The 15,078-nt window shown below is 39.0% G+C and overlaps 1 protein-coding gene across 2 annotated transcripts in view; it reads left to right on the top strand.

The window, feature by feature from the left end:
* Window positions 1-15,078, top strand: part of ELL2 (elongation factor for RNA polymerase II 2) — a 73,798-nt gene that overhangs the window by 47,127 nt on the left and 11,593 nt on the right. For both annotated transcript variants that reach the window (XM_059888472.1, NM_001191146.2), the window contains exons 4-8: window positions 866-1,029; window positions 7,656-7,915; window positions 10,933-11,057; window positions 11,233-11,320; window positions 13,241-13,808. In XM_059888472.1, coding sequence (XP_059744455.1) covers window positions 866-1,029; window positions 7,656-7,915; window positions 10,933-11,057; window positions 11,233-11,320; window positions 13,241-13,808 — 1,205 coding nt within the window. The remainder of the gene's footprint in view (window positions 1-865; window positions 1,030-7,655; window positions 7,916-10,932; window positions 11,058-11,232; window positions 11,321-13,240; window positions 13,809-15,078) is intronic.

Raw genomic sequence — 15,078 nt, 5'->3', positions numbered from 1 at the left:
AGCTACTTCCAGTTAAGTTTAGAAATAGAATATCAGGGCTATAGTGACATTTTCATTACTTCTATTTCTAGTCTAAGGCAATAGTAATTTCTTCGTAAAATGCTAGCATAACTGTTACCATGATCCCCTAATACAGCATGATACTTTGAATGCAGAACTGTCTTCCTGGCCAGCATTAGTATTTGTGATTGTTTAACCAAAAGGTTTCTTTTTTTAAAATATTTCTGCAAAAATCTCTTGTCTAGTGTTTTTTTCATATATGCTATATCAACAGATTATCTTATAGACATTTAACAATGTAAAAAAAATGTAAATATAAAGTTACAAATGTTTAGGGTATTTTGATAAATAGTAACAAACTATGATATTTGGCAGTATTTTTGCCTCAAAATTAATCTAATCTTATTAAAAATAAAAGGAATTATTATGGTGGATCTGTTTCAGCTAGTCAGTGCTAAAGCATACACATTATGGTTCCATTAAAAGTAAGCTTTTAACATTTCTCACATCAGTAGTAGATAATTCTTTTAAAAATGAAAGTAGAACTTCAGTGCCCATCAGGACCCTGGTCTTCACTCCAAATACTGTTTTGTTTCATTTTTTTCCCCGAAATTTCATAGATTAGTCTCTGAGAGTTCATTTCACCCATTCTATCTAGAGGGGGGGAAAAAATACGTGATAGGAAATGAAGAAAAGAAACTTAAAAGTTTTAAAATAAGCTTTACATTTTAAAATGATTAATATTAGTTATTTTGAATTTTAAAGTTATTATTAAAGCTGCTGATTGTAGAATTATACAATTCCTGCTTGCCTTTATTGTGCAAAATGTGGGACATCTCTAACAAGCCACCATCTTACCTGACAGCTCTGGAGCCTCCCAGCTCAATTGCCTGGGATTTATACAAGATAAAATTACAGTGTGTGCAACAAATGACTCGTATCAGATGACACGAGAAAGAATGACCCAGGCAGAGGAGGAATCCCGCAACCGAAGCACAAAAGTTATCAAACCTGGTGGACCATATGTAGGTTGGTATAGATATATTTCTCCTTCTTGCTGATTGATTGGAATAATTCAAGATCACTATAGGTAAATATTGGTAATATTAACTTAATGAAAACACAGAAATTAGTACTGAGAATATTTTTAAAAACATGGTCAAAAGTCATTTGTCCTCTTCATACTGCTGATGGAATAGATGGAAATTTTACTTCTTTTATAAATCCCAAATCTTCTATTGGCTATTTATTATTACTTTACAGTATTGGGGATCTGGTCAAGTTACTTTATTATGTAAGACTGTGATAGTGGTACTGCTGTGTTTGTCACTGGATGATGTAATTTCAGTGGTGGACAGTATGGTTCTTATTTTGCACTTGTGTGGAGTTATTTTTTTATAGTAAATTCTATTAGTAGAACTTTCCAGTTTTCTATTAGAGTCAAAGGATCTTTGCACAAGGAATTTTTATTACAAAAGTATAAAATGTGTTTATAGCCAAGCATTAGTTAGTATAATGATTCTATTGTGATATCATCTCAATTATGAATCCTCATCTCTTCATTAATTAAGAGACTGCCCCACTCCCTTCATTTTTATCAGCTCACTCAAGTATCCCTCAGATCAAAGGGAAGACCAGACCAGCCAGAAGAGTCTCTCCTTTACGAGCCTATTAACAGTAGTAATAGAATTACCCAGAGTGAGGATAAGCTCTACGAGGCCATGGCTAGTTTAATAACACAAGTCACTGGATAGTAAATGATGAAAGGATATTAGTTTGAAAACATAAATGCTCACAAAAAGTCTCTTGAATAACCAAATCCTTAATCAACATCTTTCTACGGTTTTGTATGATTTTACTTCTCTATTTGCCCATTGCTGCACGAGTTACAATGCATTCAGCTTTGAGAAGCTCCACTAGTATCCTTAGTAAGTATTTCTTTGGAACAGAGCCAGTGCTCCTGGGACTTGGTGCTTAGCTTAGATACATTTAGTTTGGTTTAACAACAATTCATGGCTTCCCCAGGTATCTGTACCCATGGGGCCCAGTTCCTTGCCCAGTAAGTTACAAGCAATGAGATTTTTCATCTTCTCTTTCCTACCTGATAAGGTAACAACTTCCAACCTCCTCTCTTTCTTCTTACAAGTAACCTAATTAACTTTAGTAAGCTAAATCTCAAATTGTTTCTAAAATGTACAAGATCTGCACTTAAATTTAAGTGCAAGGTATGAATTTACTGTCCCTATTGCTTTGACAGTGTTTTTTAACTCTGTCCAACACTACCAATTTATAAAACATGAGGTAAACTGGTATGTTTGACAAAGGAATAGAAGACTCAAGCCATCAAAATGGTTATTTTTTCTTCCCAGTATAACCAGTAGAAAACCTCCACCTTGATTTACTTTTGAAAATTGGCAGTGATCACTGTACTTTTCCAGGGAAAGATCTTGGGTGTACCCTGTGTCCGTGTGTTTTTGTTTGTTTTGTAGGGTTGGTACAGTTCATTCACAGCTTACACAACAGACTTTTCAACACCCCGAGTCACACAGACCTAGTTGCCCTAATGGTGTGGGACTTTTGAAACTTGCAGGGTTTCTTATTGGCACTTCCAATAATTTATATACATTTTTTAGAGTGACCACATAGAATTTGAGGTTATCTAAACTTCTGAACCAGATTACATCTCTGTCCTGTGGAGACGAGGACACATACGTTCCCCCCGGTGGCGATCTCTGCCAACCCAGTGCTCTGTTAGCCTTCTCCTCAGCGCCCTGGGCTACACCATCACAGCACAGTGTTCTCTGGTCTTCAGTCTTGTCATTAACCTCCTCAGCCCTTTATTCTCTAAGTCAAATAACCCCAGCTCCTTTTAACTTTTCTTAATATGGCCCGCATCCCAACCCTTTAATTATTCTTATTGCTCTCCTCTGGACTGCCTCCAGTTCTTCACCTCAGAACTCAAAACTGCACACGCTACCCTTAAGAAAAGAAAAAAAAGGGACTGACCAGTTCTGTGTACAGTAGAGCAAAAGACTCCAGCTTGGCTCTACTGTATTTGTTTTTTATTTTTTTACTCCTCTGTATTATGGCATGTTTTCATCTTTTTCTTTTAATTCTGTCAGGACCAGGCCCTTACCATGTGTCTTTCCTTCCAGGCAGCTCAGTTTGTATCCTCCTGCTTTTTCCAGTATCTCAAAACTGACTCACTCCGCTCTGTAAAATGCTTGTCTGTCACCCTTCAGTACTAACATTACTCAGCACTTAACGGGCGCTTCTGATGCACAAGGGACTGGTTAGCACTGTCCACGTAGTCAGTCATTTAAGCTCACAGTCACCCTCGGAGGTGGGTAATCATTGCCTCTCCATTTCACCATGAAGCTGTTGGTATCAGCAAATAGGAAAACCAGGAGCTTGGCCTCATTAACAAGTTGTGGCTTTTTTCATAAGACAATAGGAGGTACCTCTTTAGTTCATAATTGAATTTATCTTATGAGATGATAACAGAAGTTGACCTCTGGCAGCTTAGAAGCCCCTGTAGAACAAGGTTTCTTTTAATAGTGTCAGCTGGGTAGAAGACAAATAGAAATAACGCTGGTGTCACTGTGGGTTGTGATGGCATCGTGCCAGGCCTCTGACAGTTGAATTAGGGTACAAGCCCAGCTTCAGGGAAGGAAGGCTGAGCTCCTAGGGCTCAGCTAGCCTAGGCAACCAGGAACATGAGCTTCTATGACCCTCCAGTGGGCTGCAGAGAAAAAAGCAAAGCCTGTTTGCCTGGAAAGGAACAGAAGCGTTAACCTAGAAAATATGGTTATCCTTTTGTCAGTACTATGTCCAGTTGTAGTCATGCCATTTATATCATTGATGAGCACTGTTGTTTTGTTATGATCCTTCCCCTTTGTTTAAAACGAAACACTTATCACCTCTAGTTTACCAGGATCTTATGTCTGCTCACTGACTCCTATCTAAATTCTGGAAATGTATTGAATCATAAATTTGTAAGTATGCTAGTTATTTAGGTATATTAAATAACCCAACCAATGTAATTTCTAAGATCCTTTTTCCAGTCTTTTCAACTTCTGCTCCCATCCTCCTTGTTTTTGATGTTAGTACCTATTTGAGTGACTTTGGACAAAATCATTTAACATGGAGACCTTAATTTTCTCAAATACTAAATAAAGGGTTTTGAACTTAGGTTAGCATCTAAGGTCCTTTGTCGTTCCAGCATTCTGTGACTGAGGTTTACATATGTTTTAATAGTAAACCTTTTGAAGAAGTGATCCCAAATGCTAAGTAGTGGAAATGGTTTCCCCTGCAGTAGATCATGTATTTAACCATGACAGTGTCACACCACTGTCAAGGTCCTGCCAGTGTTTTTATTAAAGCCTCAGGTTGGTGTTGCCAGGGTTTCTGGTTAGGTTCCACAGAAAAGAAAAACAACTGCAGAAGACAGCTGCTGTCCCTGCTCTCCTTCGGAGGGCCTGCTTTAACATCTTCCTTTCAGATGGTTTACTCAGAGTCATTAAAGGGATAAATCCTATCACCAGCGTATTAAATGGAGAAGCTGGAAGTGGACTCCTTGTTAGGAAACAAAACAGTTCAGATTTAGTCCCAGATTACCCAACTCTGTCGGACCTGCTGCTGCTGTTTATATAAGGAGCCCAGGGAATTGATTAGCAGTTGGGTCTGGGAAGAGAATTAGGTTCTCCCATGGGCTTTATTAAAAGGACTTTTCTGAGGCAAATGTAAGAAAATAAAAATAAAGCCTTTCTTCTGCCCACTTTGAACCTGACATTTTCCTGCTCTATTTTATTTTATTTTTTTTTCTTTTTTAACTTTAGCATCTCAATTCTCTAATTGCATACATACAATACCGATGTTTTCTTCGTCTGTAGCCTGTCTTCCCTTAAATCAGAGGACTCCTTCCTGGTTAAATTGGCACAAACTGATGGGGAGGTGGGGAGCCAGTGACTTTTGTGTAAAACCCCGTGGCCCAGTGTGGCTCCATTCTTCTTTAATCATTTGAAAGAAATAGGTTACCCTGTGACTGGCTATTTAAAATGAGGTAAAGGTGAAGTGAGTGTTCTGCAGGTAGGAGACTCATGGACTGATGATAGTCTAGCATTCCATCCCAGCTGAGACTCCAAGGCAGTCGTATCCCTAACCAGATCCTAATTTCTTGCCAGACATCATACTTAGACCCCTCTTAAGGTCACAGTGAGCCTGCCTTATTTGGCTGCCCTCTGTCCACGTCAGGGAGGGTGGGGTAAACTCAGGAGACCTTGGGGGCTCTCCTGAGACCGGGGACCAGAGGTTGGTCAGACCTACAGAAGAGGTCGGGCAGCCTGCGACACAGTGATAGTCCTGTTTTTGTTTTCATTTCTATTTACCTTCCTTGCTAGCCTGAATTCATTCTAAATCACCAGTCATGGTAGTATGAGTTAGCTAAAAACCATCCTTCACCCCTCCCCCTCCCCAGAGAGTGTGGGAAAGGGATCCACAGTCAGCTTGGTTTGGGGAAGTGGAAGTTAAGCAGGTTTCAAGGGGGAGGGGAGTGTGGAATTTATATCATTTCCTAAACTTGCCTGACCTTTATTCTTTCTTTCCACAAATTCCTATTAAAATTTCAAGGAATAGTGCTATTTGCTAACACTGTTGGAACTGAGAAGTGGTGGGTTGGAAGGTTTGTAGTTGCCATATTAGAAATTTCAACGTGTCTTCAAACTCGGGCAGCCTGGTAATGTGGGAAAACACAGGACAGGCCACCTTGATTCTGCTTCTCTGCCATCTGCTTGTTCTCTTGCTATCATTCTCTTTGATACTCTGCTGGTCAGTTCATTTTGTGAGCCATCAAAATCTGATTGACAAAGCAGCCAGAGCTTCGTCTACAGGAAGCTGGCAGCCCAACATGAATCAAGAACAGACATTGGGCATTTGTTCGTAAAAACTTTCCAATAAAAGAAGTACAAGTAGGAAACCTTGGGTATTAATCACAGAAACTTGCAAATACTAAATGAGCACTTTACTCTTTGAGCTTATCCCATTGAAACTCTACTTTTCTCATCTGTGAAATGGGACCAAGGCCTACCTCATCAAGTTAACTGTGAGACTATATTATATGTGTAAAGTTCTTAGCACAATGCCCCACTCTCATCCCGTAATTGGTGCAAGATAAATATTAGTTCCCTGCACATCTGACACTGATCTAACTATCTCTGAAGAAAAATACAGAAACCAGATCTAAATCCACCTCCAAAACTAATTGTACCTTAATTTAATAGCTTCTCTTATCCCTGGGCAGTGACCCTTTAATGTTGGTTCCTTTGTTGGTCAGTATTTTGATCTGATATTTACAATTGGTGATGTCCAGATTGTAAAGAAATGTAAGAGCCAGTGAGATCATTCTTTTTCCTTTAGGTAGGATTACAGCAAATAAACAGCCCCGCTGGCCAGGCCGTGAAGACCCAGCATGGACAGGACTGCTCTTCAGTACAGTTCCTGCCCCACGCAGCTCTCACCCACGGTCACAGCACAGGAGAGACTGCTCTTGCTTCTCCATTGTTTCTAGTTGCTAGTATTATCCCTAGTGCAGTGGCTCCACGTTGGCTGTCATTACCAGTTCTTCCTTCTCTTTAACCCAAGGGCATAGAGTTGGAGGCTTTTGTAATGAACTCAGATTTCACCTCAGAAATCATAAAGTGAGGGTCAGTCCAGTTTCATTCTCATTTCTGTTTCTTCTGCAAGGAATGGTCACCAGGTGTTATCAGTGACCAGCCATGTCCTGATGGCTTCACCCACATGTAGAATCCACATAGCCCACAGTATTTTCTAGAAGCAGCCACTTGCCAAACACTTGTCACTGTCAAGTTTAAGCAAACAGTGAGTTGATTGTGTGCATGGCACTGGCCTGTGCAGAACTGGGGTGAGGGCCTCCTCTTACCGCTCCACTCCTCTAACTCACCTGGGTAGTCTCTGCACCACAGAGAAGGGATCTGATTGTCTGGCCTGCTGAGACTGTGTTGTTGGTTGGTTAGTTTTGTTTGTTTTTTGACTCAGAGTTTGTTGTGCTCTGTTGAAAAGCAGTATCGCTTGTGAATACCCTGGTGAAGGTTGACCCCAAATTATGACTGCCTCTTCTCTTCATGGCTTCTGAATCTGAAATTAAGCTAATGACTGAGCTCAGCTGAGAGTACGTCGTTAGTGAGACAAACAGATATTTTCCACATTTAGCATGTTCGTTGTATTCATGTCTGAAAGAAACGACATACAACATGTAGGTTTAAGTTCTGTAAGTAGCACAGGTGAATATGGAAATTATTTCCACCTAACATCAAATGCCTACAGCCTTAAAATGTCCAGTGTGTTGCTATGGTGTGTGTCACTAGTTATTATCCATGTGTAGCTAAGTGGCCAAAATGCTTCTATAAGTTTTATTTTTTCCAATAAATGATTCTATCAGAAAATTCCAAATCTATATTTTAGGCCATTTATTCAGAATGCTTTCAGTTTGCATATCTTTCTATAAAACAAAAGCTGAAATATGAGGTCTTTATTCCTTTCAGAAATGAAAAGATGCCTAAATCAGTCATGGAAGTTGAGATGCTCATGATGTTACTGCCTGCAAGTGTGTTAACAATGTCATTTCTGCTGGACTTTAGGGAAAAGAGTGCAAATTCGGAAAGCTCCTCAAGCTGTTTCAGATGCAGTGCCTGAAAGGAAAAGGTCAACCCCCATGAACCCTGCAAATACAATTCGCAAGACACACGGCAGCAACAGTGTCTCTCAGCGGCCGTATCGGGACAGGGTGATTCACTTGCTGGCACTGAAGGCCTATAAGAAACCTGAGCTGCTGGCCCGACTGCAGAAAGACGGTGTCAATCAGAAAGACAAAAACTCCCTTGGAGCAGTTCTGCAGCAGGTGAGGAGAGCTGGAGAGAGTTCCGTCTGCCCACCGTCTTGTTGGGGAGTTCATTTAAGAAGGCTTGTTATTATTATCGAGTTAGAGAAATTTCAGGATCGTTTTGATCAATGGTATATGAACATTAGCTTAAATTCATCTTGGTTTAAACATTTAATGAAAAACTAACTGAACAGTTACACTAGGTTTTATAAGTTAGAGGCTTCTGAACGATTGGAAAAAAGTTTCAAGTCCTTATCTTCATTTGGATTAAACAAATTTTGCTTGAAAGTCCATTAAAAAAAAAAAATAAGTTTTTGCTGTCTGCTCTTAGTACTGAATGTACTAAACTGTTGCCATACTTTTTCCTGGTTTATGTAGGTGAAGTTATACAGTGTATTTTATTGGTCTTTGGTTGGTATAAACTAGAATATTTTTACTTACTAAATAATTGTGAATGTCTTACCCTGCATGCTCTTTCTGTCTGTAATACTCGGCCTTTTTCTACCATTGGATATGCTGACATCAGTCACCTGTCTTCATTAAAGGATATGAATGTGTTAAGTATTAGCTCTGATCAGTTACCATAAAATAACAAGCTTATGTATAAATGTAGGTCATTACTTTTGTTAAAGTCAACAGTTCTTCAGGCTCTAACTTCCTGTATTTTTCAAAATGATTTTGGGTCATAAATGTTGGTTAGCATTCAAATCCACTATAAATCACAGTCTGCTTTCTTTTTTTCTAAAGCAGTAACATTTTCAAAGTTCTTAAATTTCATCTTTAAAAAATAAAATACACCTTCAGGTTTCCATCTATTATTCAAGGAATAACATTTTTTAAGTCTATTTTTTATCTGTTTTCTCTTGTATTCATATCATGATACTAAATGTCATGAAAGAGTAAAATAATCTTCAGTTCTGGGTTAACCAGTCCCCAAAATATCTTGAGCAATCTCAACAATCTTATTAAGTCATTTGAGTACTTTTTGAAAACACTTAATTTAAATCCATCTGTCACATAGCAGTTTTAAGAGCTCAAGAGACAGGATGAAAGAATGAATGAGGATAAAGGTATAGTTATGTGTGTTCAGTTTTTTGTTTAGAGAAGGAGGGAGGTTCAGGTTATAAGTCACCAAATAATTTGTGGCTGAACTTTCAGAAAGGTTGTAAATTACCTCCTAGGTTAGAGGATGAGCGAACAAAATGATGGCAGAGGCAGTTCACAGAGAGGCTGCTACTGATGTGTGTCAGTGGTCATGTGATCGTGTATGTGTATATAATTTTTAAATGTAGGTGTACTTACTTCCTGAGCAAGTGAGACATGAGTGCCGTTACTGCTGACTATCTGATAGAATCTTGAGCATAGTCTAGATCCGCAGCATAGTCCTAGCTGCAGATTAGAATCCCTTAGGGAGCTTTTTCAAAAATGTCAGTTCTTGGACTTTGCCCCAGAACAACAAAATGGAGCAACTGAATGGATCCTGAGCCACTGACTGAGATAGGGAGTGAAGGAAAAGGAACGCCTGTGTGCAGGGGGGTCAGGAGTCCTGTCTACACGCCCTCTCTTTGGAAGATGTCTGTTAGACATACCCAAATGGAGACGGATATTCAGTAGGTAGTTACATGTAAGGGTCTGGGCCAGAGGGCAACTGAAGCTGGAGTTATAAATTAGGAGCTAGCAGAATGTAGATTGTAAAATCATTGTATTTATTTCACTTTGAGAAATCTGGTTGTATCTCATTTTAATTTATTTTTAAATTTTAAGAGAAGCCTATTGTTTTCTACTGTATATCAACATTGTTAATATTCAGCTGAGCTGTGAGAAAAGCATAAAATATCTATTATAATTTATAGTACTTTTAAAAGACATGGAAAGAAGTAAAGTTATTTAAAAAGACCATTCCAGTAGGAAAATAAAAGAATACCTCTCTGTCAGCCTTGGAAATGACTCTTGGTTCAGCCCCTGAATCCATACATTTATGTTGTTAATGGAGCCTGGGCTTGGGCACACAAGGAATTGTAGGAAAAGATTACACTTGCAAATAAACTGGCTGACTAAAAACAGTAATTTGGGGGTTGTTTTGGTTTCTGTTTCCATTTATTGGTTTGGGGGAATTTCAAGGATTTTGAAAAAGTGGTTCTTCAGGAGAACTGGCAGCTATAAGGAGCAAGCTTAGCAAGCTAAGAAGATGACACACAAGATCATCAGAACTGGTTCAGGATAGGGAACACGTGTACACCCGTAGAGGATTCATGTTGATGTATGGCAAAACCAATACAATATTATAAAGTAATTAGCCTTCAATTAAATAAATTTAAATTTTAAAAAAGATCATCAGAACTGATACTATTTATGAAGATAATTTCTGTTGATTACTGAAGGGAAAGTTTTGTAAACCAGCATATAGTCACTGTTTGATTTCTACTTAACACAAGTGGTCAGGGACTTGTATGGTGACTCAAAAGTAATGGAGTTAATGTTGTATAGTTGCTAAGTCCTAAATCTTTTGCAACCCCACAGACTAGCCTGCCAGGCTCCTCTGACTATGGGATTTCCAGGCAAGGATTCTGGAGTGGGTTGCCATTTCCTTCTCCAGGGAATTTTTCCAACCTAGGGATGGAACAGCATCTCCTGCGTTGGCAGGTGGATTCTTTACCACTGAGCCACCTGGAAAGCCCCAATGGAGTTATAGCCAGAAATAAATAACAAAGTTGTTAAGAAAACTGTCTTAGATTCCTTTGACTAGGAAAAAAAAATTATTAAAAAAAAAACCTTCCTCCACTTTTTGCGTAATGGTATAATTACTATTTAACATACAGCAGCCATCCAGGAAAAAAAAAAATATGCATATAAAGTTTTATTTAATTCCCCAAGTGAAGTCAAATAGTATTTATTGAGATCTGGCATATGCAAAGCTAGCAGTCCCTTTGGAGCCATTTGGTATAGTTATTTTCAGTATAAATCCAAAAGATTGCCTGTTTTAGGCTAGGAAATCGCAAAAAGATCTAATGTTCTGTTTTCACACCATGTTCCAGGTAGCCAATCTGAATCCTAAGGACCTCTCATACACCTTAAAGGATTATGTTTTTAAAGAACTTCAAAGAGACTGGCCTGGATACAATGAAATAGACAGACGGTCATTAGAGTCAGTGCTCTCAAGGTAAGTTCTTTTTTTTTTTTTTTTTTTCCCCTGCCTTTAAAAATGATGCAAATAAGTAATTATTTTAGTCATTGTTAGTTTAGGGTTGAGATGCAAAAAAAGAAGCAAGGGTAGGCTTTCTATCATGAACATTTGAAAACTGTCTCCCTAACTGGGACATGTGTATGCTTTACAGAAAATTAAACCCATCTCAGAATGCTGCCAGCACCAGCCGTTCAGAATCTCCTGTATGTTCTAGTAGAGACACTGCATCTTCTCCTCAGGTATTGCATAAACTTATATAATCATAGCCCTGAAATGGACTTTAGGTACCATTTTTTTCAGGTTGTCTGATTTACACGTAAGAGAAATTAGACCCAGAAAAAGCTATATAGCCTCCCTACCCAAAGTCACATAGCAAGTTGTGACTAGCTCAGACAGAGCTCTCACTCTAGAATTCAGATCCCAGCTCCCAACCCAGAACTCTTTGCCACTACATAGCACTATTTGTCATTAAGGTACTTAATGTCTACCTTGCTATTCGGTTCTTTAAGTTTTCATTTTGTTGAGATTATCTACTTTTCCATTTAATCACTAACTAGAAGACAATATTTATTCAGCCTCATATCAAGTCTTAGATTATAGAGAAAATTGAATATATAAGCAAATAAAAAGTTCTGCCATTCCCATATATGTTTTCTCAAAGCACTTTTTGACTAGATCCCAATCAGACTATTCCAGTTAGACTCCATTCCAGCTTAGAGTTTCCCCCAAAAGATTCAGTTGGAAGAAGATGTGGAGATCCTGAGCAGCGTAAGAGTTCAAGCCCACCTGGTTCTCAGACCACCTCGAACGCTCTCAGGTCTCTGGGACTAGTGGTGAGACCGACCTGTCTCCCCCAGTGCTGTAGACAGAGTGCTCCTGTCCCTGAACCCCTCTCCTGAGGCTTAGGGAGACGGGACAGAAGTGGGGATCAACTCTCTGACTTGCCTTTTTATTTTAAATACTGTTATTTTTGTTGCTGGATTAGGATGATATTAACATGACTTTATATTATTTTTATGTACCAGTTGTTAAGACTTATCTTTTAATCCAGTGAAGAGATATATTTAAGGGGGGCCAGGGAGGAAGTGGATAGTATTTCAGCAATGATAGAGATTGATTGAGAAACTATTTTGAAGGTGCTGGTTGTTCCCATCTTAAGACAGGGGAAATAATAAGTAACAGCCAAAATACTTGTAACTGCAGCATCTTAGCACATTCAAAGAGATGAAATAAATGTAGGCTTGTTGCCCTGTTCCTTCCCCTGTTGATTCTGACAACCAATAATGGTTGGTTATATTCAGAGGAGGTTCTCACTGAATATAAGTAGGTCAGCTGTGGCCAGCAGAAGGAGGAGGCCACCTCTATTTAATACACTTCCTGAGTGATATAATCCACATAAATTGGCCTAGTCTCTCAAGTGGAGAAGGAAATGGCAACCCACTCCAGTACTTTTGCCTGGAAAATCCCATGGATGGAGGAGCCTGGTAGGCTACAATCCATGGGGTCAAAAAGAGTCGGACATGACTGAGCGACTTCACTTTAACTTTTCATTCTCATGCATTAGAGAAGGAAATGGCAACCCACTCCAGTGTTCTTGCCTGGAGAATCCCAGGGACAGAGGAGCCTGGTGGGCTGCCGTCTATGGGGTCACACAGAGTTGGACATGACTGAATCGACTTAGCAGCAGCAGCAGCAGTCTCTCAAGGAATTGACGGTGGGGTTGCATGATCAGAAAGTATAATCTGATGTATCTCTTCAAGAAACATGTTAGGGGGGCCTTCCCTGGTGTTCCAGTGGCTAAGTCTCCATGCTCCCAATGCAGGGGGTCCAGGTTTGATCCCTGGTCAGGCAACTAGATCCCACATACCCTAACTAAGACCCAGTGCAGTCAAAAAAATAAATAAATTAAAAAAAAAAACATATTTTCCAGATTCTGGTTTTTTTACACCAGACATGAAATTATTGTAGGTTGTGCCTTAAGCTCAGAGAATAGTTAACACGATGCTGGTGATGAATTTAAATTGGTTATAAATTTAAGTATGAATAAAATTACTCAGTTCATATGGTAACGAGTGACACATGTATTACATTTTAGTGCAAACCGGCTCATTTTTTTTTTTTTTTTTTCTTCTCTGTTTCCCCCTCACCACCATCCCTAGAAACGGCTTTTGGATTCAGATTTCATTGATCCTTTAATGAATAAAAAGGCTCGAATATCTCACCTGACAAATAGAGTGCCGCCAACATTAAACGGCCATTTGAATCCCACCAGTGAAAAATCCGCTGCAGGCCTCCCGCCACCCCCTGCAGCCGCTGCCATCCCCTCGCCTCCACCGCTGCCTTCAACCCACCTGCCTGTCTCCAACCCGCCTCAGACTGTAAATTCTAACTCCAATTCCCCTAGCACTCCAGAAGGCCGGGGGACTCAAGACCTACCTGTTGACAGTTTTAGTCAAGATGGTAGTATCTATGAGGACCAGCAAGACAAATATACCTCTAGGACTTCTCTGGAAACCTTACCCCCTGGTTCAGTTCTACTAAAGTGTCCAGAGCCTATGGAAGAAAACCATTCGTCTCACAAAAAGTCCAAGAAGAAATCTAAAAAACACAAGGAAAAGGACCAAATAAAAAAGCAAGACGTTGAGATGATTGAGGAAAAGGAAGAGGACCTTAAAAGAGAAGAGGAAATTGCCAAGCTGAATGACTCCAATCCGGATTCCAATGAAGGTATTTTGCATTTGTAAAAACCCAACTCTGTGGGTTAAATGAACAGGAAGAGGGGACTGTGCTGAATGTGAGTGTGCTGTTTAGAATTAGTAATGCTTTTTTATCAAATGACCTGCTGTTTAGTTATTAATTTTAGTATTGTCCTTTGGAGCAAGTTTCTTTCTCTTCCATTTTACAGTATTCATTTTCTGTCTCTTCTTAGCCAACTATTAACCATTGTTTTCTGTATTTATTAATAAGATGGTGACAACTGAAAATGACCTTTGGTCCTCCAGGGACCCACTTTGAGAAGGTGGACTTTGTTGCTCTTCTCCAGAGCTGTCACAGTATTGTGCAACCTCAACATGACCTATTATATGCCATTCTTGAACTGATTTAACCAGACACACAATTAGCAATAAAAATACTCATTTCCTTCTTTGCCAAAGAAACAGGGTCAACCCTGCTTTAATTAATAATAGCACAGGGGAAATGTCAAATTCTTTATAAAACAAGCGAGGTAAAATTACATGTGGAGATCCATAGCATCATCTTCATTCAGAGTGAAAGCAATTTGTCTTGTGCAAGGCTATTTGTGACTAGCTTGATAGATTTGGGGTTTTTTTCTCCACCCCCTCACCCAATTTTGAGAACATTGTTTGAGTAAACTAACATCAGTTGTTATTAATAAATTTAACCATTTCAAATTTCTGGAAGCTTTAAAAGTCAAATATCTAGAGACCCAAAGAAGCCTAAAATCATGCTTTACCTCTGAAGAACAGTTAGTCGGTAGAAACACTGCTTACCTAAGGTGTAGCGATCTTTAAAACCTAATGACATAATTAGATTTCTCTTAGTCCATATATTTAAAACGTAATGTCTTACACACCAGCATAGAGAAGATCCATGCTCATCATTTAGGACTGCTACCAGTTTTAAACCCAGCATAACTAAGGTAAAATTGCCCAGAAAAATACAACTTTAGAAAATGTACTTCAGTGACTAGACTTTAAGGAGTTTAATCTTTATGTGATTCACCCATAATACTGAAAGCCTGTGGTACTTAGATTTAACTGACTGTTTTAACCATAGGAGAGAAGCTTGGATTATGGGGATAGTATGATTCAGTGCCTTTACTGACGTGGATTGAGTATATTGCCCATCAAAGCATAGCTGTTGAAATATTTAGATCAGCGTGGTAGTGTATAGTAGCCCAAGAGTCAGCTGTAAGCTTTTTCCCTCAAACACTATCATACTTGAAGTTGCCAGATCAAGAAAAGAAAAGAGAATA

Source organism: Bos taurus, chromosome 7, assembly GCF_002263795.3.
Source record: "Bos taurus isolate L1 Dominette 01449 registration number 42190680 breed Hereford chromosome 7, ARS-UCD2.0, whole genome shotgun sequence".
Taxonomy (NCBI): domain Eukaryota; kingdom Metazoa; phylum Chordata; class Mammalia; order Artiodactyla; family Bovidae; genus Bos; species Bos taurus.
Note: the sequence above shows the minus strand (reverse complement) of the source record. Positions and strands in the feature narration are given on the sequence as shown.